At 37.5% G+C, this 17,983-nt stretch overlaps 2 protein-coding genes across 2 annotated transcripts; one reads left to right on the top strand and one right to left on the bottom strand.

The window, feature by feature from the left end:
* The first annotated feature begins 1,308 nt into the window (after positions 1-1,308).
* Positions 1,309-2,238, top strand: LOC128581470 (olfactory receptor 7A17-like). The gene has a single exon (XM_053584344.1). It carries the CDS (start codon positions 1,309-1,311, stop codon positions 2,236-2,238), a length of 930 nt encoding a protein of 309 aa, XP_053440319.1.
* A 5,907-nt stretch (positions 2,239-8,145) lies between these two features.
* Positions 8,146-9,114, bottom strand: LOC128580998 (olfactory receptor 7A17-like). Its single transcript, XM_053583462.1, has one exon. It carries the CDS (start codon positions 9,112-9,114, stop codon positions 8,146-8,148), a length of 969 nt encoding a protein of 322 aa, XP_053439437.1.
* Positions 9,115-17,983: the final 8,869 nt, after the last annotated feature.

The following is a 17,983-nucleotide window of genomic DNA, read 5'->3' as shown; positions in this document are numbered from 1 at the left end:
ATAATATTCCATGGTGTACATATACCACAATTTATTAATCCATTCGTGGATCGATGGGCACTTGGACTTTTTCCATGACTTAGCAATTATGAATTGGGCTACAATAAACATTGTGTTACAAATATCTTTGTTATAATGTGATTTTTAGTCTTCTGGGTATATACCTAGTAGAGGAATTACAGGATTGAATGGCAGATCTATTATTTTTTTATTTTTTTTATTAAATCATAGCTGTGTTCATTAATGCGATCATGGGGCACCATACACTAGTTTCATAGACCATTTGACAGATTTTCATCACACTGGTTAACATAGCCTTCCTGGAATTTTCTTAGTTATTGTGTTAAGACATTTACATTCTACATTTACTAAGTTTCACATATACCCTTGTAAGATGCGCCGCAGGTGTAAACCCACCAATCACCCTCCCTCCACCCCCCTCCCCGCTCCCCTCCCTTTCCCCTTTTCCCCTATTCTTAGGTTATAACTGGATTATAGCTTTCATGTGAGAGCCATAAATTAGTTTCATAGTAGGGCTGAGTACATTGGATACTTTTTCTTCCATTCTTGAGATACTTTACTAAGAAGATCTATTTTTAGATCTCTAAGTGTTCTCCAAACATCTTTCCAAAAGGAATGTATTAATTTGCATTCCCACCAGCAGTGCAGAAGTGTTCCTTTTTCTCCACATCCATGCCAACATCTCTGGTCTTGGGATTTTGTGATATGGGCTAATCTTACTAGAGTTAGATATCTCAAAGTAGTTTTGATGTACATTTCTCTGATGATTAAAGATGATGAGCATTTTTCATGTCTGTAGGCCGTGCGCCTGTCTTCTTCAGAGAAGTTTCTCTTCAAGTACTCAGCCCTACTATGAAACTAATTTGTGGCTTTCATATGAAAGCTATAACCCAGTTATAACCTAAAAGTAGGGAGAAGGGGGAGAGGCAGGAGAGGGAGGGGGAGGATGGGCAGAGGGAGGGTGATTGGTGGGATTACACCTTTGGTGCATCTTACAAGGATACATGTGAAACTTATTAAATGTAGACTATAAATTTCTTAACACAATAACTAAGAAAATGGCCAGGAAGGCTATGTTAACCAGCGTGATGAAAATGTGTCAAACGGTCTATAAAACCAGTGTATGGTGCCCCATGATCTCATTAATGTACACAGCTATGATTTAATTTAAAAAAAAAGGAAATTAATGTTTTTACTTTAAAACATAAGTAATAGCACTTCTGACAGGTTTGGAATGCAAGTTTGTGTCATGTTCTCTTTCTCATTTTTGGTCTTCTCATCGACCAGATGGAAGGAGAGAATGATACACAGATTTCAGAATTTCTTCTTCTGGGATTTTCAGAGAAACCAGAATTGCAGCCCGTCCTTTTTGGGCTGTTCCTGTCCATGCACCTGATCACCATGTTTGGGAACCTGCTCATCATCCTGGCCACAGTCTCAGACTCCCACCTCCACACCCCCATGTACTTCTTCCTCTCCAACCTGTCCCTTGCTGATATTTGTTTGGTTTCTACCACTGTCCCAAAGATGCTAGTGAATATTCAGACACGGAGAAAAACCATAACCCATGCAGGCTGCATCATCCAGATGTACTTTTTTGTACTCTTCGCAGGGTTGGACAGCTTACTCCTGACAGTCATGGCCTATGACCGATTTGTGGCCATCTGTCAGCCCCTTAACTACACGGTCATCATGAACCCCAGGCTCTGTGCACTGCTGGTTCTGGCATCCTGGATCATGAGTGCCCTGAATTCCCTGTTAGAAAGCTTAGTGGTGCTACGGATGTCCTTCTGTACAGACTTTGAAATTCCCCACTTTTTCTGTGAAATTAATCAGGTGGTCCACCTGGCCTGTTCTGACAGCTTTTTTATTGACATGGTGATGTATTTTTCAGCTATGCTGCTGGGTGGTGGTTCCCTGGTTGGGATCCTTTACTCTTACTCTAAGATAGTTTCTTCCATACATGCAATCTCCTCAGCTCAGGGGAAGTACAAAGCATTCTCCACCTGTGCATCTCACCTCTCAGTTGTCTCCTTATTTTATTGTACAAGCCTAGGGGTGTACCTCAGTTCTGCTGCCACCCACAACTCACACTCCAGTGCAACAGCCTCAGTGATGTACACGGTGGTCACTCCCATGCTGAACCCCTTCGTCTACAGTCTGAGGAATAAAGACATAAAGAGAGCCCTGAACCAATTCTTAAGGAGGAAGCTGTAAAATAGATCATTTTGTCAAGAAGTGCCTGTGATTTCAATGCTCTAAGCCCTAGACCGAAAAATTGTGATTCATTAATCAGATTGTGGAGGTAGAATTTTCTCCTTCTATTTATTTCCCGATTTTTCAATTTCTTTGATCTTAACTGCTTTAGATAATTTAATCTGTTCCTTTATAAAGATTTTTGCTTTATGATATCCAACTGATTTTCCCATAGTTATTTTCACAGTATAGTCAAAAACTTTTTGGAGATTGCTATTTATCTTACACTGTATTAACCCTACAGAATCAACCAAATTTAGCAACAACAAAATCGTTTATATAATTTTATTGTATGTGAATATCTAATACCACAGATTTTCACTTTTGAGTTTGTCATTCCTTTCACAATAACTACCTTAACTGCTCTTCCTATGTTTTATACATAGTCATGGAATTTTATTCCCCTTATTAACACCCTGTCCTTGATTCAGCTCTGTATCCATAGTGCCTACTATATTTCCTAGCACAGAATAAGAAGACAAAATTTACATATCAAATATATATTCCAAGTGTAGTCTACACAGAAAGAAACACTTACATAAATCAATTGACTTCATAAGGCCCTAGTTTCAGAAATGATGTTAAAAATGATGAGTAAAAGTTACACTCAGACACAGAATTATTATGGAAGATTTGTTTTGCTTATGTGTATTATTCATTTCAATGTGGAAGCTTGGTATCCACATATAATAAGGTTTGTTCATCTGAGTGAATGTTTTGGTGTCATAGTCTACATTGTTTCATTGTATCATCTTCCTGTTTCCACTTAATATTTTCCACTGCTACCCACAAACACGGCTTCTTCCATTGTTCTAACAAATATATCCCCCTTTAAAAATTTTTTTCAAAAGCATTTAAGTGCAAGTATGTTAAAAATATGTGTATTCACACTATCATCAATTGCTTTTTCTCTTTTAGTCTCTAAATTCTCTTGAATTTTCATGATCAAATTATGACTTATGCAATAGCTTTAATTTCCATCCATTGTTGACTCTGGGAAGAGAGAAGTGTCTCAGGGTCACAATTTGTTCATACAAAAACAGATATGTTCTTTCAAATTCTTCTCAACACCTCTAAGAAATCTAAAAGGTAATTTCATTGCAATTCAGTCATCTGAAGTAAATATAAGTATCCAGGTAATTATGTTTTCAAATATCAGAAAAATATACCAAAAAATAAAGAGTAAAAGAGTCTTCTAAATGTCTTTATTTCTGTTTCCTTTTATTACTGTATCAGTAAGCAGTTTCTGGGATGGTAATAAATCATCCCAATACTAAATGTTTTAATGTCATGATATTTTTTTATTACATCAAAGCTTATGTTGAGGCAGTTTGCATACTGGAGGTTAAGACATATAATTTCAAGGAGACCAAAATATTCAGTCCAGAAGACTATCTAAATCTAGTTAGTTATTGAGTTTTTGACACCAAGAGCAATTTTAGAGAGAGGAAGATCAAGAGAAATAGTGTGATCTCACAATGCCTCTTGCAGACAATGAACATCATATGACTGTTCACATTCTGTCAGGCAAGTCATGTCACATGTTCAGGCTCAATGTCCATCATTCTAGGAAAATACACTCTTTCTGATTTAGGGCTCATCAAGATCCAGATCTAAGGGTGGAGAAGTATAAAATTCCTAAAGACAATAGAGGCATTAATAAGTAAATAAAAAGTAAAATTATGTAGCTATAGGAGAAAGATACATTCAAGTATTCTATAACATTTGTTAAATACATGCTATAAACTTGTAGAAAGGAACATGAGGGTTCCAAGAAGTATTAGAGGAGTTCCCAGAAGATTTGGAGGAAATATTTTGTGCACCGTGAAACATCAAATTTATGGATATTCGAATGAATAGAAGATAGTAGAAGAGCTTAAAAGAGTGGAAAATTCTGAAACACCATGTCCCCCTCAGGTGACAGAGAAAATATCCCTATATATTCAACACAGTATATAATGATAGATTCTCAAGCACTCTCTTCCCTTGCAAGGACCTGGGAGAAGATCTTCACTTCAAGATTACAACTTGCTGTCTCTCAAAAGCAAGGTAATTTTAAACTCATTTCCCATCACACACGCATGCCTTTCTGGTATCACCATGAGTTTACTGATGATGAACATGGACATAGTCACAATACCTGCTAGCCACTTAATATCTGATCTTTGCCAGGTAATTTCTAGTGAGCTTTAAATTATTACTCAATCCTCACATAAACTCCATAAGGTAAGCAGAATTTCTAAAAACTTTAACTTGCTGTCATGAGGGAAACACTCAAAGGGCAAAGTATATTTGTTTATGTAAAAGTGAGTTACCTCATCCAAAATTTGACCACCTAAAGTCAGACATGAGCTGGGTGTGGTGGCTCACGCCTGTAATCCCAGCACTCTGGGAGGCCAAGGTGGGTGGATTGCTTGAGCTCATGAGGTTGAGACCAGCCTGAGCAAGAGCAAGACCCTGTCTCTAAATAAATAGCTGGAAAATAAATAAATAAACATTAGCTAGACATTGTGGCAGGCACCTCTTCCCAGCTACTTGAGAGGCTGAGGCAAGAGGATTGCCGAGTCCAAGATTTTGAGTTTGCTATGAGCTATAAAGCCACAGCACTCTACCCAGGGTAACAAAGTGAGACTCTGTTTCAATAAATAAATAAAGTCAGACATGAGGTGCATGATAGGATTCTTGGTGGAGAAAGCCTCAAAATGCTTATCCCTTCCTCTAACACTGGACCACAGCCTTTACTATCAAAGAAATTAGGAAACTGAGGTTCAGGGACATTAAATATTTAACAGTTATATAAAAAAAACTTATTGAACACTTTTCGAATTATGTATGAATGAAACCATGAAGTATATGATACGCTGTTTATGTATGGATGCTTTATTTTTTTTTCTTTGAGACAGAGTCTCACTTTGCTACCCCCGGTAGAGAACCATGGCATCACAGCTCACAGCAACCTCAGACTCTTGGGCTCAAGCCATTGTTTTGTATCAGCCTCCCAAGTAGCTGGGACTATAGGCACTTGTCACAATACCCAGATATTTTTTAGAGGTAAGGTCTTGCTCTGACTCAGGCTGGTCTTGAACTTGTGAGCTCAGGCCGTCTACCCACCTTGGCCTCCCAGAGTGCTAGGATTACAGGAGTGAGCCACCATGCCCTGTATGGATGCTTTAATCCAGCACATTGTACACTTTAAATCTGTACAGTTTATTATATATATTTATACCTAAGTAAATTAATTAAAAGAAAAATATGTGTGTATAATGGTGCATTACTCAGTGTACAATCCAGGGCACAGTGATCAGAGTTACACCTAACATGGATGGGGAAGAAAGCAAAGTGTCATTCATAGATAGGAACAGTTCAATTATATTAAGGCAGTTCTTATTTGACAAGCTTAATTTTCTGTAAAGTAGAAATTAATCTCAACATAGAAATGGAGTAAACTGATCATTAGTTGAGTCAGGATAGATGTGCACAGAAGTGCCACATGCAACACCATGAATGAGCCTTAGCAACATGATTCGGATCCATAGCTGGATACAGTCTCCTGGGGAGGCCAGCAGAGCTCAGAATAACTCCCCACTGCACAGTCTCATTGGACTCTAATGGCAGTATATTAAACCATTCAATTTCAGGATGTCTTCAAACACACTAATAGTTAACTATTAATAATATGATAATTGAAGTGAGCAGAACTGAGGGCCATTATAATAATCTGCTATTTTTATTTTTGGCATCTGTTCTGATATTTAAAGATGGCAATCATAGTTACTCTGTGATTCAATTTTATTTCCAATAACTGTATTCAAAAGTGACTACACCAAGGTTCCCTTCTAGGTAACAAGGAGTGGTTAGAGGAAAATACATGTTTGTGCAATAAAAGTTGTGACCCTGAAACATGTGAATTCAAAGTCTTTTGTGAGCCATACTTTACTCACGAAAACTGAAGAAATGTTTGAGGATAAACAAGAAATATAATGGGTAGTATTGGTTTTGTGTATTCTCTGCTACATTAGTGATGATGACAAAATTTAGAAAAGGGGATTATATTTCTGAGAGGTCAAGGACCAAAAATGAGAGGATATTCTAAAACATGAACAAAAGGAAGCAGAGCCCAGGTTCTGTGTGGGCAATGTGCCCTTTATTCATTGGATGCTAGTGGGCTGAGTTTGAAAAAGAAGTCAGCACGTGGGTTAAGGTGGGGGTGGGGGTTGGGTAGGGATTGGCACAATCATTCTTTCCTGGGCAGGACAATTCTATTTGGGGGGTTTCTATATTTGGCCCTATCAATTTCACTGATAGCAACACAAACAGCCACTTTTGTAGACAGAACTGGGTGTTTTCAAGCAGAAATAAGAAGTTAATTCTTAAAAAATTTAAATATACCAACCAAACCTGCACCCCACAGGACACCACACACGGACACCAATCCTTCATATAAGTGGATGTACAGCTTGAAAAATATTTTGCATAATAATGCAACATATAATTTAAAACTTTGCTTCTCATGTTTGAGGTCATCTGTCACTCTACAGCCACATTGGGTGAATCTGCTGGTACAAATTTGTCTTTTGTGTAGACTCCACTTGATGTCATGTACATGTAGTTGAGAATCAATTTTTGCCAGTGACTGTTTTGAGCTCTGTGAATGAGAGCTTTATAAGAGCACAAGAGCCTGATGAGAGATAAACCTCAACAACTCATCATAAAATAAACTTGTATGTTAAAGTCTACATTTCAGGAAGAGCAGTCAAAATGGTAATATAGAAAATGATGATAGAAGTGCAAGTAAAAACCTATGGTCTCGGATTTTCTTATACTCTAAAATTACATAAGTGCCCTTAGTCACTAAGTGTAATTTTTCCAAAGGAGCAGTAAAACACATGAATATTCCTTTTGTAAAACTTAAAGAAGAAATGTGCTGTTACAGATGCCATGTGAGATGAAATTATGCTAAATAAATCCATGCTATCCTTTGATGTGAATAGATGCGAATAGGAATTTCCAGGTATTTCTGATCCAAGGTTGGGAATAACATTGTGAAAAATAGGAAAACAACAAAAGAAAAAAGTGTCTGATAACAGAGTGAGCCTAGTTGTGGGAAGTAGATAGGTTGACTTCTCAGTGGGATGCCCCACTTCAATCCAGGGGTATCCGGGGAAAGCTTGCAAAGGCACAATCCTGAGGGCTCATCAAGACCAGGGAAGATGAAAAGAGTCTGGACTTCTCCAGACCAATGGACTATCCCTGTCTGCTGAGAGTCAACAGGTGGGGCAGGACTGAAAGGAAGCTAAATCCTTTGAACTCCTGATATGCAGTTACATTAGGGAGCCTGGCTTACTTTCCTGTGGGGACAGAACTGATTTTCCCCTTCCCCTTTCTAATTACACCACGGGCTGTTTGTTAGTAATCCCCTACCTTTTTATCCAGCCGCTCTCTCTCCATCCAATCTTCTTGGGGACTTGGGATTCTTTTAACCCTATCTTTTGGCATTTTTGCATTTTGCATATGAGCTTTTGTTAGAAATCAATAAAAGCCTTCTGAAGAAGCCAGACAATTGCTGCATTGTCTTGGTCTGCTGCTTGGCTTGTGATAAGGTCCACCTTTCTCCAGGCATTCTCAGACTCTGTGTTTTAAACTGGACTAGATTATGTTTCCTCATCATCATTTCCAACTCAGTTCTCAAACCAGGTCGGGGTCCACACATCATGACCCCCTAGCACCTAGTGAAGTTAATTAAATCATATAGATAAGGTCATGTCAAAAAAATGGAGATTGCAGAAAATAAATAGAAGGAGTAGGCTGTACTTCCAAAGTCTGACTAAAGAATCACAATTTCTGGTTCCAAGGCTTTGAACCCTACAATCACCAATGGTTCTTCAATTGCAATACAATTGGTGCTTTTATAGCTTCCCTCCCAAAGAGTCTTTTCAGAGCCCTCTTTATGTCTTTATTCCTCAGACTGTAGATGAAGGGGTTCAGCATGGGAGTGACCACTGTGTATATCACAGAGGCTGATGCACTGGAGTGTGAGTTGTGAGTGGCAGCAGAACTGAGGTACACACCTAGGCTGGTGCAATAAAACAATGAGACCACTGAGAGGTGAGATGCACAAGTAGAAAATGCTTTATACTTCCCCTGAGCTGAGGAGATTCCATGTATGGAAGAAACAATCTTAGAGTAAGAGTAAAGGATTCCAGCCAGTGGAAAACCAGCTAGCAACACAGCTGCAAAATAAATCACCATGTCATTGAGAAATGGATCAGAACAGGCAAGGTGGACCACCTGGTTAAGTTCACACAAAAAGTGGGGGATTTCCAAGTCTGTACAGAAGGATAGCCGTAACACCATTAAGCTTTGTAACAGAGAATGCAGAGCACTCATGATACCGGATACCAGAACCAGCAGTCCACAGAGCCTGGGGTTCATGATGACCATATAGTGCAGGGGGTGACAGATGGCCACATACCGGTCATAGGCCATCACAGTCAGGAGGAAGTCATCTAATCCTGCAAAAAGCAATAAAAAGTACATCTGGGTGATGCAGCCTGCATAGGTAATGACTTTACTCTGCATCTGAATGTTCACCAGCATCTTTGGGATGCTCGTGGAAGTGAAACAGATGTCTACAAAGGACAGATTGGAGAGGAGGAAGTACATAGGGGTGTGCAGGTGGGAGTTTGAGATTGTGGCCAAGATGATGAGCAGGTTTCCAAACACAGTGATCAAATACATGGACAGGAACAGCCCAAACATGATGGGCTGTAATTCTGGTTCCTCTGAAAATCCCAGAAGAAGAAATTCTGAAATTCGTGTATTATTTGTTGGTTCCATGTGGTTGATGTGGCTATCAGTGAAGAGAAAAATAACATGACTGATCTTCATATAGATAGATAATACTCACATATGTATATACATTTAGTAGTCAAGAAATTCATTCATTTATTTTGTGTGTGTGTATGGATCTGGTCCCCTTTAGAAGATTCTCAGGTATCGCTGCTAGTCATTTTTTTATTTTTTTTATTTTTATGGATACACAATAGTTATACAAATTTGTGGGATATATGTGATATTTTAATACAAGCATACAATGTTTAATGATCAAATTCAGATGATATCCATCACCTCCAACATGTCAATCCATCTTTTCCCCCAAGAGGTCACTATTTTACATTTTTAAGGACACATTGTTCTATGCATTTGAAGAATTTATATTTAGTGTAGACCATGTTCCAGACAGTGTCTAGAGGATAACTGCAGGGCACTGAAAAACAAAAGTCCCTACAATCTGATGATGAAAAAATATATAAGCATATAAATAAATAGTCATTGCTCTAAAGAAAACAGAATTGGTAAAAAACAAAGAGTGGGCAGAAGTGATGTTTTTACATTTTGACAGAGACTTCCAGTAAGAGAGGGTGAGACCCATGAGTTTATCTGGGGATATATGTGCCAGCCAGGAGCTTCAGACTGTGCAAAGACTAAAAGGAAAATGCTTGTTTCAGATGCTCAAGTCCAAAAAGAAAGCCAGTGCACAAGGTGAAAGAGAAAGGGAGGTGATGAGAGGTGATGTAAGATGCTGAAAAACAAGGAGGTCTTGCTGCTGCTTCAAAAAACTTAAAAGACACAGGGAGTCTCTTGTGCACACATTGTTCCTTCCACTTTGTTTCATGTCAAAGGCCATCTTTGAATCAAGATAAACTACTGCATTTATTGGGTAACATTCAGATATGTGTATCCTAAGAGTTATATTTTGGAATATATGACATCAAGTACCCCTACTTTGAGGACTGTTCATGCACCACAAAACACACATACATGCACAGCCCACAGCCTCCTGTAGCATGTTCCTGCCATGTTGTTCTCACTCTCGGCGACACTCATGAAAAAAGTAGGTAGAAGGCAAACTGTCAACATCAGATGACATTTCCCTTAAAGATTACACAAAAACTCCAGATGGTAAGCCTCCCACAGATGTCCTATCAATGCTCCATTATCTTATGACCATAAGAAATATTTTTTCTTTTCTTTCCTTTGATTTTTTTTGTATTAAATTATAGCTGTGTATATTAATGCAATTATGGGGCACCATGTGCTGGTTTTATATACAATTTGAAATACTTTCATGAAACTGGTTAACATAGCCTTCACCACATTTTCTTAGTTATTGTGTTGCTCAAAAACAGAGAAAGCTGAAATGAGCGTGAAGGGAGGAAAAATACTTATAGTCGGATGATCCCTGAGAGACTGTGAGGAAGAGAGAGCTTCCTCAATTTGGGAGGCATTCCAACTCTGGTTTTATTCCCTTGATGTGGAAAATGAGTAATGAAGTGACCAAAAAAATCATATCTGAAAGAGAAAAGAGGAATGTCTATACAATGTCAAGACATCTTATAAACTGAACAACCCAGTAGAAAAATGAGCAAAGGAAAGAAACGCACAGTTCACAAAAAGGAAATATACAAAGAATAGCAAAAGTGGAGAATTTGAAAAGATGAAACAAGGACTTTAATAAATGATATTAACTGCAAATCTTACAGGAATCAGAAAACCTGTAAGGCTTTGAATCTTAGATCTACCACCTATTGGGAGTTTTAAGTTGGAGACCAGACACACTATTCTAAATGTGAGTATCTTCTCCTGTTCAGCGGGGATAGCTGTATTCATCCCCCTAGGGTGGTCAACAGACTTAATCATCATATCTAAAAAGCTTAGCATGGTTTCTTCCTGTTGGTAAACAGTTATCTCTGGTGATAAGATGAGATAAGATTCTGCCCCCTCCACTTATCAAATGTCTTCATTCCTTTCCCACATCTCAGGCTCCAATTTCATGTCTTTTTCAAAGTTATACTTTAATTGATATATGAGAATTATACATATTAATGGGGTACATACTGAAGTCTCTATGCATGATCAGATCAAGGTCATTGGTATATCCATCATCTCAAACAATTTTTTGTGGTGGGAATACCCAATATCCTCCTTCTAGCTATTTGAAATTATACAATATAATACATTATTGTTAACTATAGTTATCCTACAGTGTTATAAAGCACCAGGACTTGTGGGATGGGGAGGGGGTGGCAGAGATAGTAGGGGATAGTAGGGGGACCACAACTATGGAGCACATTGCAAGTACAAGTTGGTTCTATCATGTGTAGAACACAAATGTCCTAATGCTATAATTGGGTAAATGAGGTGAAAGCTACATTGATTAGTATGATGTAAGCACTCCAATTTGTACAAATAATCAACACACTGAAATGGGCATAAAAATATTTATGATCTATGTACAAAAGACTTAATAAAAATAAATAAATACATAAATAAATAAAATACTGATGTACATTAAAAAAAATAAATAAAACACCAGAACATGTTCCTCCTATCTATTTGCAATTTTGTATTCATTAAGTGTCCTCCCCCTCTGCTTCCCGATCTCTACTGAATCTTCTGTTCTACTTTTTACTTCTATGAGATGAACTTTTTTTTTTAACGTCCACATGTGAGTGAGAATATGAGTTTAACTTTTCGTTCCTAGCTTACCTCACTTAGCAGTGTCCTTCAGTTCAATCTATGTTGCTGCAAACAATAAGATTTCACTCTTTTATGGCTAAATAGTATTCCATTGTGCATATAGACCACATTTTCTTTATCCATTCATCTGCTGTTGGACACTTGGGCTGATTTCCTATCTGGACTCCTGTGAATAGTGAGGCAATACACATGGGGATGCAGATGTCTCTTTGATACTATGATTTCCTTTCTTTTGGATAAATGCCCAGTAGTGAGATTGCTGGGTCATCGGATAGTTCTGTTTGTAGTTTTTGGGGAAACTTTTGAATGATTTTCCACAATGGCAGTAACAGTTTACATTTGTACCAACAGTATGTAAGACCTTCCATTTCTCCACATCTTTGACAGCATTTGTTCTTTTTTTTTTTATCTTTTTGAAAATAGCTATCCTAACTGGGGTGAGATGATACCTCATTGTTGTTTTGATTTGAATTTCCCTAATGATTAGTGATGCTGAAGATTTATTTTGTATATCTGTTGGTCATTCTTCTTTTGACAAATGTCTCTTCAGATTACTTGTCTATTTTTTAATTGGATTATTTGTTTGATTCTCTTCCAACTACCCCAGGCCGGTACTCTATCTGGTGCCAATGTGATAGGTATTCACATTGACCCAGAGTGACCTTCTATATTACAAAGATGATCACCAAAATTCTAGACATAAACTCCCCTCGTGACTCCCCACGGGAGAATGAAAGTAATATTCTGTAGCTTCAAACGTAAGGCTCCATTTTCCATGACTGACTTGTCACTGGAACTTCACAATGCTCTGCCCTTGCTCAAATTGATTTCTCAAGTATTGAACTTGACTTTCAGCTTCAAGAGACCCCAGAGTTTCAATGTTCAGTGCTTTTATAACACTCACTTTTTTATACTGATTCTCACCTACTGGTCAATTTGGAATTTTTCATTTTAATACCCCACAGTTAAATACTTCCTGCAAGGCTTAATGTAGCTAAATGGATTGTGTTTACTTAATTCCATTTCTTTTATCACTTCTAGACTGAGCGCTAGGAGTGATATTTAAGTAAATAGTGTTTACTTAATTCCATTTCTTTTATCACTTCTAGACTGAGTGCTCCACTGCACATAGAAATGTACATCTTTCTCCCTTTTGTTTCATTGTCAAAGTTAAATGAATATTGTATGAACAATTGTATGAAAAAATGAGAGAATGTAGCAGTGTCTCAGAAATTTCTGATGAGAGAAAGAATCAAGCAGGTTCTAACATAACTGTGGAGAGTATGCTAGAAAAATGTTTCCCATATTTAGGGAGTCAGACAATAGTCTGTAAGAATTAAACAGAATACAGTGAATAAAATGCAAATGAAAATATTTGAGTGCATCACACATAGTAAAGGTGCACACAGAATTGTTTTGTGCTACTCTTTTTGTTCAACCTGTGTGCATGTGTATTTGTGTGTACATGCATGCTTGATCACAAAGTAAAAGGTATTTTTTAGTCTGAGACATAGTCACAGTTTGAAATCCAAAGGAGAGAAAGCAAGACTGGTTTAAAAAGAGGTCTAATACATTCCTTTTGGAAAGATATATGGAGAACACTCAGAGATCTAAAAATAGATCTGCCATTCAATCCTGTAATTCCTCTGCTGGGCATATACCCAGAAGACCAAAAATCACAACATAACAAAGATATTTGTACCAGAATGTTTATTGCAGCCCAATTCATAATAGCTAAGTCATGGAAAAAGCCCAAGTGCCCATCGATCCACGAATGGATTAATAAATTGTGGCATATGTATACCATGGAATACTATGCAGCCTTAAAGAAAGATGGAGACTTTACCTCTTTCATGTTTACATGGATGGAGCTGGAACATATTCTTCTTAGTAAAGTATCCCAAGAATGGAAGAAAAAATACCCAATGTACACAGCTCTACTATGAAACTAATTTGGGACTCTCACATGAAAGCTATAACCCAGCTACAACTTAACAATAGGGGGAAGTGGGAAAGGGGGGGGGAGAGGGAGGGGAATCGGTGGGATCACACCTGTGGTGCATATTACAGGGGTATTTGCGAAACTTGGTAAATGTAGAATGTAAATGTTTTGGCACAGTAACTGAGATAACGCCGGAAAGGCTATGTTAACCACTGTGATAAAAATGTGTCAAATGGTTTATGAAGTGAGTGTATGATGCCCCATAATCATATCATTGTATACAGTTATGATTTAATAAAAAATAAATAAATAAATAAATAAAAAGAGGTCTAGTCCCTGATAATGAGAAACAAGTAACACAAATAAAGAGCCCAAGCAAAGAGCCCAGATGTCAGGAGAACAGTCAGCCAGAGAGGAGCTGAAGTCACCTCCAGACTTCAATGGGCAGACTTGTTGGTCCACTTGCCTCATCATGGAATCTGTATCAGGCCCTGATCTAACTGATATGCCTTTATTCCATATTTTTTTGATCAAAAGTGTTTTCATATGGTCCAATTAATAATAATAATGAATAACAAATATGGGTACTTGTTATCATGGTAATTACTGTGCTAACCACATATCATATATCACATGAGGCAGTCTCTTTTCTCACTTTTCTTTCTAGTATTTTTTTTTTCTGTGTTATTCTTGAGCTTTGAACTTTGGTATCTTTTCTGGCAAATCTAGCAGGCACACTGTACTTGTGGTTCTGTCTCTCTTTCAGCATGCAAAATCTCCTCAGACTACACTTTGTAAAATCCTGCACATAATGGAACAATATGTCTTCTTTATCCATATTATTAACAGCTAGTGACATTATACCACACTCGTGTTTATTTCATTATACTCTGCCTTTTCATTATCACATAAAATCCAAGTGAGCTAGGAACTTCACCTGCTTTGTTCACTGTGGTTGTTTCACAAAGTTGTACATTTCTACAGAAACAAACTTTAAGAAATTAAGACTATATTAAATAAAATAAGTGGAAGGGAAAATAAAGCCTAATAAAATACAGTGAAATCAAAGCTGTATTAAATGATATTGAATGAAAATCTAAAATAAATGATGAAAGAAAAGATATAAAGTAACAATTCATCACATCAACATGGGTCTCTAACTCAAGATTAAGGTGGCAAAGACTTGGAAATAAAAGAATATAAATATATACTACTTAGTAAAATATCTCAAGAATGGAAGAAAAATATACAAGGTACTCAGTACTACTATGAAACCAATTTACAATCACTCACACTTCCATATGAAGAATAGATCACGACTATGGCCCAAGATGAAGGAGGGAGGAGGGGGGATGGGAGGCAATGATGGAGGTCAAATTGAGGGAGGGTAAATTGTGGGATCACACCTATGGTACATAATGCAAGGGTTGGATCTATTATTATGGAGTATAAATGTCTTAACACAATAATTAAGTAAATGAGATGAGGTATGTATTAACCAGTGTTATGTAAGCATCCCTAATTCTATATGAAATCAGCATGTTGTATCCCACAAATGCATTAATGTATACCTGATCTATGTGTTTATGATTTAATAAAAAAATTATAAAAGGAAAAAATAAAGTTATAATTTCATCTAATATAATCTTAAATGAATTAAAAATTGCTCATAAAGAACATATAGGGAACTTGAATGCAAAAGAATTAATGCCATATAGTGGCAGAAGATGACCACTATTTAAAAAAAATCTGATCTCAAAAATGAGAAAAAAATTCGTAATACCATGTTTTAAAAATGGTATGTGAAGCAAGATGGAAATACATATAAAAGGAAATTTATTGCCACTAAGGATATAGAAAGCTTTTAAAACTATTCTAAATTATCTAAAAAGTAATGAGGCAGGGAGGTATATAATATGACCAACTGGTAGACCTGACCACAAAAAATTGATATACTTTCACACATCCCCCCTCGAAAAAAATCCATAAATACAAGAAAGAAAGAAATGGCAAATTAGTTGATAAAAACCCAGCTGGCGAAAAACTCCAATTTTTGCATTTGAAAGAATGTAATCAAAAACTGGACTAAAAACACTGCAAACCCACTTTATAAAAGCAAATTACAGAGCCTGAACATAGACTATTTGCAATAGAGAAAGGAAAGGGCTAACAAACGCCACTTGGATTTACAGCACTTTTCCCAAAACTGTTAGGAATTCCATAACTGTAACAAGAGCTTAATTTCAAAAATTAAGGGGATTAAAAGTGATTTTTGTTACATGGATGCATTGTGTTACACTAAAGTCAGGGCTGTCATTGTTCATATTCCCTTCACTAGAATTGTGAACGCTGTACTCAGTATGTAGTTTTTGTTGTTGTTGTTGTTGTTGTTTCTGTAGAGACAGAGTTTCACTTTATGGCCCTGGGTAGAGTGCCGTGACATCACATAGCTCACAGCAACCTCCAACTCCTGGGCCTAGGCGATTCTCCTGCCTCAGCCTCCCGAGCAGCTGGGACAACAGGCACCCGCCACAATGCCCGGCTATTTTTTTGTTGCAGTTGGCCGGGGCCGGGTTTGAACCCCCCACCCTCGGTATATGGGGCCGGCGCCCTGCTCACTGAGCCACAGGCGCCGCCCAGTATGTAGTTTTTTATCCTTGCCCACAGACTATTAACGATAGAGAAAGGGTAAGGCTAACAAATCCACAAAAACATTCAGCCTCACAAGAAAGGAAATAATTGCAAAGTAGAGGTTGTTATTATACCCCTTTCCAATTATTAAATAAATATTTTTTCATCTGAATGCCTAGCATGAGAACAGATACTGCAAATGGATGTATGACTCATGAGCTGCTCCTACAAAATACCGTTTCCCCCAAAATAAGACAGTGTCTTATTTTAAGGTGTGCTCCCAAAGATGCGCTAGGTCTTATTTTCAGGGGATGTCTTATCTTTCCTGTAAGTAGGTCTTATTTTCGGGAAAACAGGGTAGTATTTATTTGCAAGCAATACATTGGTCTGGATCTTTTCAATGAATACAGGAGCATACGCAAATACACACAAAAACACATAGAGTTTTTTTTAAAGTAAAAGCTCTCACTTCACTGCATATCTCTCCATACTCAGTTTTTTTACTTCCCTGAACAGCAACACTCCTTTGATATGATCTAATTTTACCAACACCACAATATGACTCCCATTTCTTCTTTAGTCTCACCAGTTGGGGACTTAATATACCCATCCTTAATCGTCAATAATGATTCCTGCATAGCTGAGTCTGACACACACTTCACTTCCTAGTACATTAAATAAATTAAATATGAATTAATTCATTAACCAAGGAAAGAAATGCAGCAATCTCTTGGTTCTCACCTCAGTTGGATTGGCTCTCAGTTAACCTCAGGGAAACATTGTCAACTTCCATTCTCTCTTAACATTTCCTGTAGAAACTCAGACTCACCTGGTTAGGGTTTCTGAGAGAAAAGTCTCTGTGTGGAAGTCTGAATTCTATCCTGGATGGTCGATGATAGAAACTGAAGCTCTACTCCCAAACAAGACAGCAAGAAGGAAAAAGGAGTAGATCCTCTAGCCAGAGATAAGACTCCAGAAGAAGCCACTGTGTCTCATCCAGCCCAAGGTTGTATGCTCTGAAGGGTGACAACCCTATGTTGGCTCATTAGGTACATTTTTCCCTCTTGTCGCTCCAGTCTGGAAGCACCTGATTTCCCTGTGGACACTGGTCTGGACAGAAAGAGAATTTTTCCTGCTCCAATTTTTGTCTGTTCCCAAGAGATTGGGTCCTAAGTTAGGTGAATCTAGTTGTGATTTTTTATTTGCTTTTTTTTCTTCTCTAATAACTTACCTGTCTTCCAGATGTCCATCCTCTCTAAAGTCTGAGACCATTTTGACTAGGTCCTTAGTATCTTCAAAGCATCAACTGATGGTGGGAACACAGCCCCTGATAACTCCAGAAAATTGCCTTTCCCCTCTTCAACAAAGGAAAATCAGTGTTCTTTTGCTATGACACCATGGGTATCCCCTTACTTAGATTTATGACACCTTTGCCAAAACATTTAGGAATTCTACAACAAGTTAAGAGCTGTTATATTGGTGCTTCATAATTTTTTTAATTTCAAAAATTAAGAGGGTACAAGTGATTTTTGTTACATGGAAGAATCATGTCATGCTAAAGTTAGGGCTTCCAGTGTACCCTTCACCAGAGTA

Source organism: Nycticebus coucang, chromosome 3 (assembly GCF_027406575.1).
Source record: "Nycticebus coucang isolate mNycCou1 chromosome 3, mNycCou1.pri, whole genome shotgun sequence".
In the NCBI taxonomy this organism is placed as follows: Eukaryota; Metazoa; Chordata; class Mammalia; order Primates; family Lorisidae; genus Nycticebus; species Nycticebus coucang.
This window is presented reverse-complemented; position numbering and strand designations above follow the sequence as displayed.

Excerpts from the sequence above, each read along its gene's own strand:
- LOC128581470 (XM_053584344.1), top strand. The coding sequence starts at position 1,309 with ATGGAAGGAGAGAATGATACACAGATTTCAGAATTTCTTCTTCTGGGA.
- LOC128580998 (XM_053583462.1), bottom strand. The coding sequence starts at position 9,114 with ATGGAACCAACAAATAATACACGAATTTCAGAATTTCTTCTTCTGGGA.